Below are 16,994 nucleotides of genomic sequence, written 5' to 3' on the forward strand. Positions count from 1 at the left end.
AGCAGTGTACCAGACCACTTCGCTGTTAAGGTGGCTGGAAGAAAAGTCTGAATTCACCGCTCCGGTGACTTACAACTGAAGATTAAGAGACTGTCCTAATGCTCCTGTTCCTGGCCTTCCTGCCTTTGGCCAATTCCAACTCCTATGCTCCCACCTTGTACTCTTGGACTCTTACTAATACAATTAATGGGACTCTAATTGCAAAAAATGTGACTCATGGGCAGCCCACCCTCTCCTTTGATGTCTGTGCCCTCCTTGACCCCAGGTTCATGTCATAAATTACCTGTCCACCTATGTTAGAAAAAGGATCCAAGCCATCAAGCTGTTTGGCCTCTGCACTACCTATGTCCCCGGACTCAGTTGAGTCCGAGTTTCAACTATGAACAAGAAAAAGGGGGGAGTGAACTGCTCACCAGAAATTATACACCAAAGCCCCCTAAACCTGTCAGAAGGGGCCCCTACCAGGGTCCCTGGAAACCATCTGATAAGGCATAATAGTGAGGGAACTTTTCACGTGTGTTGCTAGAAACATACCCCAGACACAAGTCTGTTCTTGTTAGCCCAGATACAAGTCTGTTCTTGTTAGGTACCCAAGACTTTACTAGAAATGACACCCCCCTCCTTGGAACCACATTTTGTTATTAACAACATATTATTCTATAAAAATGCACCTTTTAGGAGACTCGAGGCTATCTTCCCTACTGGGGAGGCAATCACTGCGGTTAATAAACACTCCTATCAAATTATAATTGGCTTGGCTGTCATGTCCATTTTATTTGTCCATTTCAACCTGAGTTCAATTTCCACTTCTCTGAGATGTAAGAGCCCTCTGTTTTCTCAATCATTAAATGAGGATAACAATGCCTATAATACCTACCTCAGGTGCCTTTCCTGATTCCCCAAGTTGTTAGTGCTCCTTCTGTGCCCATCGACATGTTATTTTCCTCAGGAAAGTGTAAACACCTTGAAGATAAGGATTTTTTTTTATCATATTTGTGTTTATTCTCAGTGCTTCACACAGTGCCTGTCTTGTGAGTGTTTATGTGTGTACATGCTCACACACAAACATAATCTCCTTTGAACCTCATAACATCCCTGTCAATCAGTATTTATTACATGCTACAGACACACATGTGTGCACACATGCAGACACATGCAGACACACTGCAAATTTAAAATACTGTAAAAAAGTAAAAAACACAGTATGGAATTGTAAATAGAGAGTAACCTTAGAGCCAGCAAGACCTAGATTTAAGTGCTATCTCTGACACATATTAACTGTGTGATCCTAGGCAAGTCATTTATTTTCTTGCACCTCTAGGTCAATGGTGTCAAACTCAAATAGAAATGGGGAAGGGGCACTAAACGATACCTATGGATCCCTGTAAACCACATACTGATTTATAAAACTGCATTTACATGTAAATAATGTTCATATATTATATGTACACACATGTATGTACATGTATGTACATATACATGCACACACAGGATATGCACACCTATTTCAAATGTGTTGAAAAGCAGGTATTGCTCAGTGCCTGTTTATGCCTAAGGATGTATAGGATACTACCATGCTACCATTTCTAAATATATGTACTAATAACAACAACAACAATAAATAATAATAAAAATAGTTCTTAGATTGCATTTAGATAGTGCTTTCCATATATGATTTTACTTGATCCTCACTATAACCCAGTGAGGCAGATGCTATTTTTATCCCTATTTTATAGATAAGGAAACTGAGGCTGAAAGAGATTAAGTGACTTGTCCAGGGTCACACAGCTACTAAGTATGTGAGGCAGTATTTGAATTTAGGTCTTCTTGATTCCAAATCAGGCAGTCTTTTCATTATACCACCCAACTATCCTGGGAGTGAGATTCTTATGCTTTTTAGGACTTCCAAAATCAAAGGATGATCAGATGTCACAAATTTTAAAAAGTTTTGGAGAGATCATTAATATTAATCAAAATGCTCACTTGAAACTGTCTCTCATTTTTTTTTTCCACTGCAGAATATCCCTGTGAACTCTACTGCCGACCCATCGATGGACAATTTTCGGAGAAAATGCTAGATGCTGTTATTGATGGTACACCTTGTTTTGAAGGAGGCAACAGCAGAAATGTCTGTATTAATGGCATATGTAAGGTATTGGGTATGTTTCCTTAATCTCCAACTTTGTGCAATCATAAAAGTGATTAAGCCGAATTAAAATCATTTGAGCCTCCTCATAACTTTCATTAGTAATACTGAAAAGCTGAGTAGTTTGAACTGCTAGAATCTTCATTGTCAAAGCATTTTGTGAGCACTTACCATTTCTTTGGTGTGGGTCTAGATTCCAGCCATTGGAGAGGGGATTGCAGAAAAAGGGATGTGTGACCTCTCCCATCAAGGAACTTAGCATCTAAATGATAAATGTTTGGTGAACTATATTGTTAATGGGATTTAAGATCTTCCCCACCTATCAATAGGTGCTGAGGTTAGCATTTTGCTTTGGGGCTCTCTCATTTGGAAGAGTATTCTTGTGATTTGACCAGATAAGACTCTGGGTAGCTGGGCTAAGGAGTACCCCACCCCTGCTTTGAAAAACTCATATATTGGTGCTTCTCTCTCTGGTAACTATGTATGTTATTGTATATGTATATTGTCTTGATCAGATAGTTGGATCTGTCTGTTGATCTGTGCTAATTTCTCAGGCAGAAGTCCTGTCTTTATTTCTCTGCTTGTATTTTCTCTATTTTATTTGTTTGGATTTTCTTTGAAGTTCAGGATACTGATTTTTCCTCTGAACTAATGAATGTAATTTAAAAAGATTACTGACCCCTTGAACAGCTATCTTTCCCAGTAAAGCATATTTAAGAACCTGTGTTAGCAGTTATCCTGGGTATACCAGTGTGATTGCTGCTACAGAAACCCAAACCCAACTTAAAGAGTTTCCATGACATTTAAGATTTTGTATTTTTAAAAAATTCTGTTTACTTTGTCAATGAAGTAAGATATGAGATAAAACCAAGGTTAATCATACAATTTTATACTTGTATAATATTTTCATCTTTTCAAATCATTTGCACATTCATTATCTCATTTAATTCTTACAACTCTGTGAGGTAAGCTAGGCAAGTAATTGACATTATGTGGAAAATATGTAATTTAGCCAGTAGGAGCTCCTAGTATGGTAACTCCCCACCCTTCTCTGCCTCAATACATAACATGGCTTGTTAGCTCTTTGAGTTTTTTCAGATTCAGAAAGAATGTCACTTGTCCTGTACTACCGTACCTTGATTAATGTAAACAAGACCCAAGTAATAATTTTAGAATGGACCCTTTATTAAAAACGCCATGTGGCGGAACAGGCCACATTCACCACAGCTGCTATTTCAAACCTTTTCATCACTCCTAAAGCTTCCTAGGGCATTCCTTCTGCCCTCCCTCTCAGCTGAAGTCCTTGTCTCATATGGCACTGAAAAATAATGAGGCCATTCAATAAAAGTTTCTTCTTTTACATTTCCTTCTCCTATCAAACATTTCCTTCTTCTTCTCCATCTTCTCCATCATTACTTTTTTCACATGAAGAAGTGGCCCTTCTCTTTATCAAAGTAAACATGTAGTCTTTATCATATCACCTCTTGTGCAGTCCAACTGATCTCCCCCATCTATCATTCTGACTTTCCATCTCTGCCTGTCTCTCTCTGTCTCTGTGTCTGTCTGTCTATCTCCCTCCCTATCCCTCCCCTTCAGTCTCTCCCTATCCACTCTCTTCTTCCATGTTGCCTTCAAATCTACCGATATCTCATCTGTCCTTAAAAAAACAAGCTAGATCCAGCCTCCCATTCCTGTTAGCCACTGTCCTCTCTCTTGTCCTCTTTTTAGCTAAACTTCTTGAAAGTCATAAACCTCTTCTCACTTTATTCTATATCCTCTACAATATGATTTCCAACATTTTAACTGAAATTGCTCTCTCTAAAGTGACCAACATCCTCTTAATTACCAATTCTAATAAGCTTTTCTTAATCCCAATTCTTCTTAGCCTCTTTGCAGTTTTGCACTCCACTAATCACAATCATCTCCCAGATACTCTCTCCTCTGTCGGTTATTGTACACTGTTCTCTCCTGGTTTTCCTCCTACCTGACTGTTCCTTCTCAATCTCTTTTGCTAGATCTTCATCCATGTCACATCTACTAAATGCTGGTGCTTCCAAAAGCTATATCCTTAGCCCTCTTCTACTTTCTTTTGGTCCTATATTGCTTGATCATCTCATCAGCTCCCATGGGAGCAGCTATCATCTATTCTCAGACATATATGTGTATGTATGTGTATATATACACACATAAACGTGCTTTGTAAATATAGACACATACATATGTACAGCTATATACATGTAGTCACACATATACATGGAGTCCCAAAAGTTTGGGAATGCCATGTTATACACATGCATACATATATGTATGTGTACTGTATGTGTGCATACACATACATATAGGGGAAGGAGAAGGAGAGGAAATGGGAAAGAGACAGAAAGAAGGGGAGGAGGAGGAAAAAGAAAAAAAGGAGAGATAATGAGGGAGTGGAGGGGGGAAAGGTAAAGGGAGTGGAGGTTTGGAGGTTAAGGGGTGAGGATGGAGAATGAAACTCCCCTGTCTACAATCCAGAATCACTTTTTGAGTGTCTCAGATTGTGTATCCCAAAGACATCTCCAACTTAACACATCTAAAACTTACTGTCTCCCTGCCCCTTAAAAGAACAAATCCTTCCTTCTTTCCATCTTTCCTATTACCATCATCTTCCCAATCACCAAGGTACATGACTTTACTTTCTCACTTGCACTCATACCACATATGCAATGTGTTATCAAATTTTATTATTTCTATGTTCACAACATCTTTCATATTCAACTCCTTTCTCTCTATCACATAATCATGACCCTAGTTCCCTAATACCTTATGGATAAAATATAAAATTCTCTCTTTGGCATTTAAAGCCCTCCTTACCTTGCCAGGCTCCTTATATCTTACTCTCCTCGATATACTCTGTGATCTAGAACCACTGGTCTGCTTGCTGTTCCTACCATGTGATACTCCATCTCCTAACTCTGTAAAAAGGACTGTCCTTCATGTCTCATAAGCTCCCCATCCTCCCCTCTGTCTCCTATGTTCCTTCAGAACTCTACTAAAATGCCTACCAATGGAAGAGGCATTTCTTATCCTCTCCCCATCCACCCTCAGCCCTAGTGCCTTCCCTTAATGGGAGAAGGGGAGAGATAGGAAGTAGCTAGGTGGCATAATAGGTAGAGTACTGGACCTGGAGTAAGGAATACTCATCTCCCTAAATTCAAATATGGTCTCAGACACTTATTAGCTTTGGGACCCTGGGCAAGTCACTTAAGCCTGTTTGCCTCCATTTCTTCATCTGTAAAATGAGCTGGAGAAGGAAATGGCAAACCACTCCAGTATCTCTGCCAAGAAAATCCCAACTGGGGTCATGGAGAATCAGAGATGCCTTAACAACAACATCAGGAAGGTGACATGGTGTAGCAGCAAGCGCCCTGGCATACCCACAATGACTGCTAGCCAAACAAGGTTCTTAGATTTGCTTTTCTAAAGGAAAGCAACTCAAAATGGGTTAACAATCTTACTTTAATCAATCACACACACCGTATTTCCCCTATAATAAGACCTATCCCGAAAATAAGCCCTCCCCTTACTGTGTAAGATTCCTCTAAAATAAGCCCTCCCCCGAAAATAAGCCCTATTGAGATTGCTACTGTAGTGAAGGTGATCCCCTGCGCTACACGCTACATTATGGTACCCTCTGTATGCACCGTCCCCCCCCCACCGTGAAACGCACGCCGCGCTCCAAGCTGCATCCAATCAGAGCTGCAGCAGTGAGCACGTCATCCTGTTCTTCCCCAGTGATTTGCTTATTGAATAAAGGTACATTTTTTTGTTCACATTTACCTGTTTATTAAAATTGCTGTCAATGTTCATTAAAATAAGCCCTCCCCTGAAAATAAGCCCTCTGGTGTTTTTCTGTCCAAAAAAATAATAAGACAGTGTCTTATTATCGGGGAAACAAGGTATATCATTTACCTAGTTCAGGGGAAAAAGTCAGCACCCTGAACTTCAGAGAATACAAACAGAAGTTACAATAGACAATAACACAATTTAGCAGACAGGGCATCCAGCTGTCTGACCATTACATTCATACCTAGTCAGTTACCAGAGAGGGAAGGATCAACATCTGGGCTTTCAAAGCCAGGGGGCTCAACGGCTGCCCAGTCTCATCTGGCCAAATCACACAACTCTTCTCAAAGTGAGCCCCAAAGCAAAACCTCACACCAGGGTATATATAGCCTTCTCTTAGGTCAGAGAATGTCACAACCCTCTTGACCCACTGCCCAATCACAAAGTATCAAGGTGTGGGCATTGCTGAAAAACAAGCCTCCCACCACAGGCTCCATGTGACCATATTCAGCCTGTTAGGGGGAAGAGTATATTTTCAAATCAGGGAAATCTCAGATTGACTTAAGCCTATCAAGGGGCCAAGGGGCAGGGAAGATCTTTCGATCCTCATTATGTGTGGTCAGACTTGCACTTTAGGGAGCTCAATGGACTAGAGTGAGGAGAGACTTGAGGCAGAACAACCAACCAACAGGCTATTGAAACCATTCAGGCATAGGGTAATGATGAGGCCCTGGGCTAGGATAGGGCAGTGGCAGGGCAGAGGAGGAGGTACACAAGTGATGTTGCTAAGGCAAAAATGATGGGGTGTGGTGACAGCTTGGATTTGCAAGGTGAGGAAGAAAGGAAAGTTGGGAGCCTGGGCAAGTGAGAGGGTGGTGTCCTACACAGCAATAGTCAAATTAGGAAGCTGAGAAGGTTGAGGGAACAGATGGAGAAGAAAATTAGTTCAGTTTTGGAGATGCTGAGTTTAAGATGTCTATAAAACACATTATCTCCAATTTATCACATATATATTTTATTTGTACATAGTTGTTTGTATATTATCTCTTCCATTGGACAAGTGACTTGAGAGCAGGGATTGTATTAAGAGGCCCCTAGGTGGTTCAGTAGACAGAGTGTAGGGCCCAGAGTCAGGAAGACCTGGGTTTATATCTGGCCTTAAACACTTATTAGCTGTGTGACCCTAGGCACAACAAGGCTGTGATCCCGTTAAATGGGGATCTTAATAGCACCAACCTCCCAGGATTGTTAGGAGAATGAAATGAGATAATATTTGTCAAGTCTTTAGCACAATGTCTGGCACATAGTAGGTGGTTTGTAAATGCTTATTTTCTTCCCCTCTTTTGCCTTTCTCTTTAGTGCTTAGCACAATGCCTGGCACATAGTAGACAATAAATGCTGGTTGACTTGACTAGGCTCTACTGTGGGCTTATAAAGAAAGAATGAAACAGTTCATGCCCTCATAATATATAAATATATCATCTTTTAGTGGAAATTATATGTATAAAGCATTCAAAATACACACGAAGTAAAATTTCCAGTGTGGGAATTACCATCCATTGGGGAATGGTCATAATATAATGATTTGGTGGCAGTAGCAAATCCATCTCTTACTCTGGTGATAAGAGACCCATGCCCTTTTGGATCCATATAGCTGAACACAAGACAAAATATTGATAATATGAAGTATCCCCTTTCCCCCCCCCTGTGGTACTCTTGGTCTATTCAAAGTGAGAACATAATAGATCACATTTAGAGGGTATTCTGAGGTTTCCAAGGTGTTCTGTTTTCAACAGTCCTATGGAATATTCACAGTGAAAAAATATTATTCTCATTTTATAGGGAGATAGTGTGATATATTGAAAAGAGCACTGAATTTGAAATCAGAGGATTATGGTTCAAATTCCATCTAGCCATGTTACGTTGGGCAAGTCATTTAAACTTCTTGAGCCTCATTTTCCTTCTCTGTTAAAGATAAGTAGTAGATGATCTCTGAAGCCCCCTTTTAACTCTAACTCTGTTTTAACTTTAACTCTATTGTCCTAGATGAGGAAGCTGAGTTTCAGAGGGTTAAGCTATTTAGGCATGGTTATACACAGCTAGCAAATTAAAGTCATAAGCTTTCTAAACTTCAAATCCAGCAGTCAGTCCTCTGCATCAGGAACATTAGAGTCAGGAATCAAATTTGGACCTCATGACTCCAGATCCTCTTTCACTTTCAACTCTTAACACATTTTAGCAGTATTAAAAAAAAAAGTATAACACCTGATTAACTCATTTTCATAGTGGGCACAGTGAAAGGGAGGGAAAATTTAATGAGATATGAGTCAAAATAATATATTTTCTCCCTTGGTATCAATTGACACAAACTCTACTTAATTTTTTTTTACTATGGAAATTTGACCATTCATTCAAAGGGTCCCCTATAAAATCCTAGAACATTATAGATAGAAAGAACATTAGAGATCATTTTCCAGATAAGGGAACTGAGGTCAGGTTAGGGAAAGTGATTTACTCCATGCAACCCAGCCAGTTAGGGGCAGAGCTTAAGCCCAGGCCTTCTGATGAAAACTCAGTTACCTTCCTACTACAGGGTGGTTATTTTTCTTGTTTTAACTTTTATTTTTTCTTAAAATATTAAATCTGCCTGGGATCTGGGCACAGTATGAAAAAGAATACTTTAAAATCAATCAGAAGGCTTCTTTTCGTGCTGTTTCCCTGACTTATTCTAAATTTTTGAATGAATGAAGGACAGTGGGAATGTGATTTTTAAAGATCAGCTTATTATTATGGTGCCCACTCTTGGGATGATCACATCACTTTTAAATGTTTGACATTTTTTTCACTCACATCCATTAAATGGCCACATATAGACAATTTCTTTTCTTCCATTCTTGATGAACAGGATTAAGAATATCTTTCTTTCAGGGGCAGCCAGGTGGCTCAGCAAGTAAGAGCACTGGCTCCAGTGTTGGGATGACCTGGGGGATCGAATCCGGGCTCAGATACTTAGCACCACACCCAGAAATCACTGGCTGCGTAACCTTGAGCAAGTTACTTAACCCCAATTGCTTTAAAAAAAAAAAAGAATATCTTTCTTTGGCGATTAGAAATATCTTTTTTAACCATGCAGATTGCAGTGTTTCAGGGACATCTCTAATTAGGATGTAAGAGCCATTGCCCCATTTGTAGATGCTTCTTCTCTAATCCTAACTAGAAGCTGCCCCCTTCCATGCCCCCACCATCCTTTATTTACTTACGTATTTATGTCTCTTACCTATTTCTGGGACCGTATCACTGCAAAATTCTTCCCAGAGGACATGGATGAAAGTCAATCATGTGATGAGCCTAAAGCTTAGTACTTCTGAGCTCCATTGTTCTGTAGAGGATGGTTGACTTGGCTGCACTCCATTTAGAAGCTTGGCCACAAGAAAGGAAGGGAGGGAGGAAGAAAGGAAGGAAGGAAGGAAGAAAGGAAGGAAGGAAGGAAGGAAGGAAGGAAGGAAGAAAGGAAGGAAGGAAGGAAGGAAGGAAGGAAGGAAGGAAGGAAGGAAGGAAGGAAGGAAGGAAGGAAGAAAGGAAGGAAGAAGGGAGGGAGGGAGGAAGGAAGGGAGGGACGGAGGGAGGGACGGAGGGAGGAAAGAAGTCTTTAAAATGGACAGTAGTGGTTACATAGTCAGGAAAAATAATTCCACAAATATAGTCACACTTGGCAACAGTCATTCTAAAACCATTTGGTCACTCACCCCAATTCTTTTCCTGAAACAAATAAGAAAGAGCTCAGAGGAGTAGAAGCACAACTTTCCCGAGGCTCCAGCTTCCACCTTCCCCAATCCATGTAAAAAGGGTACTCTAAACAAACTTTGAAGCTGCAGAACCCACGAAATGACACAGAGAAGCTAACCTCCCACTGAGGATAGCCCAGCAGGCCGGCAGGAATCCAGCGCAGTGCTCTGGAAGCCGAGCCCAGCAACACACCTAGCCTTTAGCCCCAGGGCGAGCTTGACCAACCACAGCCAGAGCGACTCTAGAACAGCAGCAGCTGTGGCAGTTTCCAGATTCATCAACACAAAAATGAGGACAAGGAAAGAGGCCAGTGCAGTCTGGACTTTGGGACCAGTAAGTGGGAGTGCGTGGCTTTTACCCCTGGGGCGAGAAGCCACTGAGCTGCCAGCACAGCCAGCCAGCCCCATGTGGCAGCTTCATCTACTGGCCTGCAGAGTGTAGGGGGACCAAGCACCAGTCTGAGGGGTAATCGCTCTTGCTTCAACCTGCTTGGATCTGGATTGCAGTCTAGGGTGGAGGTCCTGGGGTGTGTGTGCAGCTTGCCAGAGCATGTGGAGACTTCAGAGACGGCACCCTTCTAATACCTCCGGCAGCTGAGAAAACCCCAGCATTTGGGATGAAAGCTCCCCTGTCTGGTGTCAGAGTCCTACAGTGGCAAAAAGCCCAAAAGTCAAGTAAATGAGTGGCAAAATGAGCAGGCAAAAGAAACAAAGCAGACTGAAGATTCCAACATTATACTCCTATTTTGGGGAGAAGAAGGAGCAAGGCATGGAACAGGAGAAAAACAGTGAAGTCAGAACTCCTGCACCAAAAGCTTCAAAGGAAAATACGAGCTGGTTACAGGCCATAGAGGACCTTAAGAAGCAGATAAGAGGAGTGGAGGAAAAACTGGGAAGAGAAATGAGAACAATGCAAGAAAATTATGAAATGAGAGTCAACAGCCTGACTGAGGAAAATCACACCTTAAAAAACAGACTGACTCAAATGGCAAAGGAGGCTCAAAAAGGCAATGAGGAGAAGAATGCCTTAAAAAGCTGAATTTGCCAGATAGAAAAAGAATCTCAAAAGCTCAATGAGAAGAATCATTGCTTCAGAATTAGATTGGAGCAAATGGAAGCTAATGACTTTATGAGAAATCAAGATGCTGTTAAACAGATCCAAACAAATGAAAGAATAGAAGGCAATGGGAAATATCTCATGGGAAAAACCACTGACCTGGAAAATAGATCCAGGAGAGATAATTTAAAAATTATTGGACTACCTGAAAGCCATGACCAAAGTAAGAACCTAGAAATCATCCTCTAGGAAGTTCTCAAAGAAAACTGCCCTGATGTTTTAGAACCAGAGGGCAAAATAGAGGTTGAAAGAATCCACTGATCACCTCCTGAAAAAAGATCCCAAAAAGAAAACTCCTAGGAATATTATAGCCAGGTTCCGGAATTCTCAGATTAAAGAGAGAATATTACAAACAGCCAGGAGGAAACAATTTTAATATTGTGGAAACACAATCAGGATAACCCAGGATCTGCCAGCTTCTACACTGAGGGATCGATGGGCTTGGAATGTGATATTCTGGAGGGCAAAGGAGCTGGGATTAAAACCAAGAGTCACCTACCCAGCAAAACTGAGTATCATGTTTCAGGGTAAAATATGGTCATTCAGTGGAATAGAGGACTTTCAAGCATTCTTGCTGAAATAAAACAGAGTCGAATAGAAAATTTGACATTCAGATATAAGAATCAAGAGAAGCATGAGAAGGTAAACAGGGAAAAGAAATCATAAGGAACTGATCAAAGTTGAACCATTAACATTCCTACATGGAAAAACAGTAATTGTAACTTATGAAACTTTTCTCAGTAGTTGAAGGGATTAGAAATATATATATATATATATATATATATGTGTGTGTGTGTGTGTGTGTGTCTATATATGAGGGTATATGGGCATATGAATACATATGTGAATGTGTGTATATATGTTTACAGGTATACATAGATAGAGGGCACAGGACCAATTTAACAGGAAGGGATGATACTTAAAAGGTGAAATTAAGAGGTGAGAGGAATATAATGAGAGGAGATGGGGAGAGACAGATTGGGGTAAACTATCTCATACAGAAGAGGCTAGGGAAAATGGTTACAACAGAAGGGAAGAATAGGAAGGTAAAAGGGAATGCGTCAACCTTATTCCCATTGAATCTGGCTTGAGGAGGGAGTGAAATACACACTAAAAAGGGTATGTTACCCTCCAGGAGAATAGGGGGTGAAGGGGATGAGAGGGGGAATGATGGAAGAGAGGGCAGGCTTGGGGGGAGGGAAGTTGGAAGCACCCACTTTTGAAAAGGGATGGGATCAGGATGGAGAGTGGAGTGGGTGGGAGGTGGGATGGGAGGGAGGAAAGTGTAGTCAGTCTTTTAAAATATATCTACTATGTTGTTGTTTTGCATTAACCACACATGTACAACCTATACTGAACTGCTTGTCTTCCCAGTGGGGGTGGGTGATGGGGAATGAAGGGAATGAATCTGGAATTGAAAGTTTTAAAATCAAATATTCAAATTATATATATATATATATGTACATATATATATATATATGTACATATATAAAAAAAGAAAGAGCTCGGAAAATGCTCCCTTCAGAAGTCATATATGAACTGATTGGAAGGTGAAGTAAGGAAGGCCAAGAAAACAATAAATATAACTGCTAAAGCAAGTCAGATTTTGGGGGGTGGGGTGGGGGTTGCCACCAGAGAGGGAGCATTTGAACCTTCTCAAGAGCAGGGATTGCTTTGTCTTTGTGTCCCCAGATCCTAACAAAGTGCCTGGCACATAGTCAGCATTCAATTAATATTTGATGATTAAGACAAAGGAAGAACATCCATAATGCACATTATTTGGACATATGATGGACATACATCCTCCAATGTTGTTATTTGGTTCTGTGATTACGTGGCAGGTTACAGGAAGCAGGAGGTCTAAGGAAGCCACCTGGGGCAAGCTAAGGTAACACCATGTAGTGGAAAGATTTGGAATCTGAATGGTTAGGTTCATATGTAGTTCTACTACTTACTAACTGTGCAACCTCAGGCAAGTCACTGCCTCTGTGAGCTATGGTTTGCTCATCTTCAAAATGAAGTGGGTGTGCCAAAGGATTCCTGAGGTCTCCTTCAGAATGAATGCCTATGGCCTATTCATAATACCATCTGGTACAATATGTTTTTGGAGCCATTCCTCCAATTAGATGATAATTACTGGGGAACCAGACTGTTGATAATTTTGCCTCAGTTGATCAATCAGTGAGTATTTATTGAACACCTACTGTGTACCAGACACTATGCTAGGAACTAGAGATATAAAAAATGAAGCAATATCTATGGCAAGGTGTTTACTATATCTATCCATCATCTCTTCATATCTATATTATAACTATATATATGCACATATATATGTGTATATATATATATGTGTGTGTGTGTGTATACATGTGTGTGTGGAAAGGGGAGGGGGCAGCTAGGTAGCACAGTGGATAGACTGCTATACTTGGAGTCAACTCCCTTTTGTGAGTTCAAACCCGATTTCAGACACTTACTAACTATATGACCCTGAGCAAGTAACTTAACCCTGTTTACAACAGTTTTCCTCATCTATAAAATGAGCTAGAGAAGGAAATGGCAAATCACTCGAGTATCTCTGCCAAGAAACCCCCTCTCCCCCAAAGCAGGCCACAAAGAGTTGGACATGGGGTGCCAGGTAGCACAGCGAGTAAGAGCACCGGCTCCAGTGTTGAGAAGACCTGGAGATCAAATCCCAGGCTCAGACACTTAGCACCTACCCAGAAACACCTGGCCGTGTAACCTTGAGCAAGTTACTTAACCCCAATTGCTTAGGGGCGGCCAGGTGGCTCAGAGAGTAAGAGCACCGGTTCCAGTGTTGGGATGACCTGGATCAAATCCAAGCTCAGATACTCAGCACCACACCCAGAAATAACTGGTCATATAACCTTGAGCAAGTTACTTAACCCCAATTGCTTTAAAAAAAAAAAAAGAGTTGGACACAACTGAAATAAATAACAATAACAACAACAAAAAGCATAAATATAAAGTTAAAGATACAAATATATACAAATCAGTTAAATGCAGGGTGGTATGGGAGGAAGGACAGCAGTAGGGGGAACAGGAAGGGCTTCCTGCAGAAAATGGTGCTAAAGCTGTGTCTTACAGGAAGAGAAGGGCCCATGACTTCAATCACCTGGAAGGAGCCAGGGCATATCTCAGGAGTCTTGGCTACAAGTTCCATGGCTACTTGAACTTTAATTACTAGTTCTTCCCTAGCGGTTTGCAAGTCATGCCTTGGGAAGTCCCTGCTGGCCAGGAAAGGGCAGCCCCAGCTAGCATGCCAGGTGTGCTGGTGTTTATTGACTAGCTGACTGATAGTCTTTTTGATATTAGTGGAAGCACCATCTGTTTCTCTTGCTCCCATTATAAGGGACCTTGTATAAACCCCAATGTTATATAGCAGTGAAAATGAGAAAGACCTATGGGAGACTGTCCAGTCAGATGCTCCATACAGTTCCTGAAGGGTTACTCACTTAAACTGGAAACTCTCTTTTCCCTCAGATGGTTGGCTGTGACTATGAAATTGATTCCAATGCCACTGAAGATCGCTGTGGTGTGTGCCTGGGAGATGGCTCTGCCTGCCACACTGTGAAGAAGATGTTCAAACAGAAGGAAGGATTTGGTAAGAAAAAAAATGGGACTGAGACACAAAGTGGGGATAAAACTTAGCGGTTACCTGGTATTTTCCCCTAATACAATCTGATTTACTAAGAACAATAACTAAGATATTTACTTATTTTCACTAGAATGTAATGAGGGCTCAGGTTCCAGATTAGAAGGGTCTGCCATTTGAAATATATGGAAAATATACAAGTGGCTTCTGCTCTCTTGTGTACACTTTCTTCTCCTTTCCCAAAGTGCCCCTGTTTTTATTTGCTTGGGGAAGTCCCTTCACTTTTCTAAGTCCTGTTTCCTCATCTGTATCACAAGGGAGTTGGGCTACAGCATCTCTACTGCCACTTCTAGCTCTAGGATTTTATAATTCTATGGTCTCTCTCAATTCATCCTGGCTTATATTTGTGCTTCCCCCATTTTCATTGACTTGCTTTAGCTAATCTGTCTTCTGGAGAGATAGCATGCTATAATGGATAGAATAATAGACTTAGAAAGACCTGGTTCAGATTTTGCCTGTGCTACTTGCTAGATGTGGGACACTTGTCAAGTTATACAACCTCTTGGAACATCAGTTTCCAAATCTGTAAAATGTAGGGTTGGATTAAATGACTGATGAAGTATCTTCTAGCTTTAAATCTATGATTTTATGATTCTTAGAAACATCTGGACAATCAATAATCCTTGGGTTCCAAAAGAGAAAAAAATATTATTATATGCTATATAATATGTCACTCCAATACAGATTTCTCCATAGATGAATATAGTCAAGCTGCTACCTTAGGTTGGAGATTTTTCTTTGGAAATTCTACACTCTTCGAAGAGAGGATGAGTTTAGCTAGGAGCAAGTGAAGCAGACTCCAGGGTAACTCTCAGGGCAAGGATTATATGGTGGGTGAGGAGGGGTAGACAGGGCAGGGAGGGAGGGAGTTTGTGTGAGTGTGTCTGTGTGATCATTAGATCATAGTTATAGAGAGAGAAGGTAACTTAGCATTTAGTACAATCCTCACTTTTTATGGATGAGGAAACTCATCATAAATTGCTAAAAGTTAAACTACCAGGGTGGAACCAAGATGGTGGAGTAGAAGCAGGACCTCCCCACTGCTCTGGCTTCCACCTTCCCCAATCCATGTAAAAAGGGTACTCTAAACAAACTTTGGAGCTGCAGAACCCACAAAATGATACAGAGAAGCTAACCTCCCGCTGAGGACAGCCCAGCAGGCTGGCAGGAATCGACAAGCACAGTGCTCTGGGAGCTGAGCCCAGCCCCACACCCAAGGCTTTAGCCCCAGTGCAGGCCTGACCAGCTGTGGCCAGAGGGACTCCAGATCAGCAGCAGCTGTGGCTGTTTCCAGATTTATCAATACACAGATGCGAAGGAAAAAGTGAGAGATCAGTGCAGTCTGGCATTTGGGACCAGTAAATGGGAGTGCATGGCTTTTCCCCCCAGGGCGAGAAGCCTCTGAGGCACCAGCACAGCCAGCCAGCACCATGTGGCAGCTTTAGGTCCTGGCCTGCAGAGTGTAGGGGGACCAAGCACTAGTCTGAGGGGTAAACTTTAACCTGCTTGGATCTGGATTGCAGTCTATGGTGGAGGTCCTGGGGTGTATGTCCAGTTTGCCAGAGCATGTAAAGACCTCAGAGAGGGTACCCATCTAATACCTCTGGCAACTGAGAAAACCCCAGCATTTGGGACGAAAGCTCCCCTGTCTGGTGGCAAAGTCCTACTAGGGCAAAAAGCCCAGGGGTCAAGTGACTGAGGGGCAACATGACCAGGCAAAGATTCCAACATTACACTCCAATTTTGGGGACAAAAAGGAGCAAAGCATGGAACAGGAGGAAGACAGTGAAGTCAGAACTCCTGCACCAAAAGCTTCAAAGGAAAATACGAGCTGGTTACAGGCCATAGAGGACCTTAAGAAGCAGATAAGAAAAGTGGAGGAAAAACTGGGAAGAGAAATGAGAACAATGCAAGAAAATTATGAAATGAGAGTCAACAGCCTGACTGAGGAAAATAATACCTTAAAAAACAGACTGACTCAAACAGCAAAAGAGGCTCAAAAAGGCAATGAGGAGAAGAATGCCTTAAAAAGCTGAATTTGCCTGATGGAAAAATAATCTGACAATGAATCTCACTGAGGAGAATCATTCCTTCAGAATTAGACTGGAGCAAATGGAAGCTAATGACTTTATGAGAAATCAATGCTGTTAAATAGATCCAAACAAATGAAAGAATAGAAGGCAATGTGAAACATCTCATGGGAAAAACCACTGACCTGGAAAATAGATCCAGGAGAGATAATTTAAAAATTATTGGACTACCTGAAAGCCATGACCAAAGTAAGAACCTAGAAATCATCCTCTAGGAAGTTCTCAAAGAAAACTGCCCTGATATTTTAGAATCAGAGGGCAAAATAGAGGTAGAAAGAATCCACCGATCACCTGCTGAAAAAGATAACAAAAGGAAAACTCCTAGGAATATTATAGCCAGGTTCCGTAATTCCCAGATTGA

At 41.3% G+C, this 16,994-nt stretch overlaps 1 protein-coding gene across 1 annotated transcript in view; it reads left to right on the top strand.

The window, feature by feature from the left end:
• LOC138173525 (A disintegrin and metalloproteinase with thrombospondin motifs 12-like) overlaps positions 1 to 16,994 on the top strand; it is a 594,307-nt gene that overhangs the window by 403,783 nt on the left and 173,530 nt on the right. The window contains exons 11-12 of the mRNA XM_069103549.1: positions 2,019 to 2,152; positions 14,372 to 14,492. Coding sequence (XP_068959650.1) covers positions 2,019 to 2,152; positions 14,372 to 14,492 — 255 coding nt within the window. The remainder of the gene's footprint in view (positions 1 to 2,018; positions 2,153 to 14,371; positions 14,493 to 16,994) is intronic.

Source organism: Petaurus breviceps, unplaced genomic scaffold, assembly GCF_028583685.1.
Source record: "Petaurus breviceps papuanus isolate PSGF00001 unplaced genomic scaffold, PetGlider_PUasm1.0 129, whole genome shotgun sequence".
In the NCBI taxonomy this organism is placed as follows: domain Eukaryota; kingdom Metazoa; phylum Chordata; class Mammalia; order Diprotodontia; family Petauridae; genus Petaurus; species Petaurus breviceps.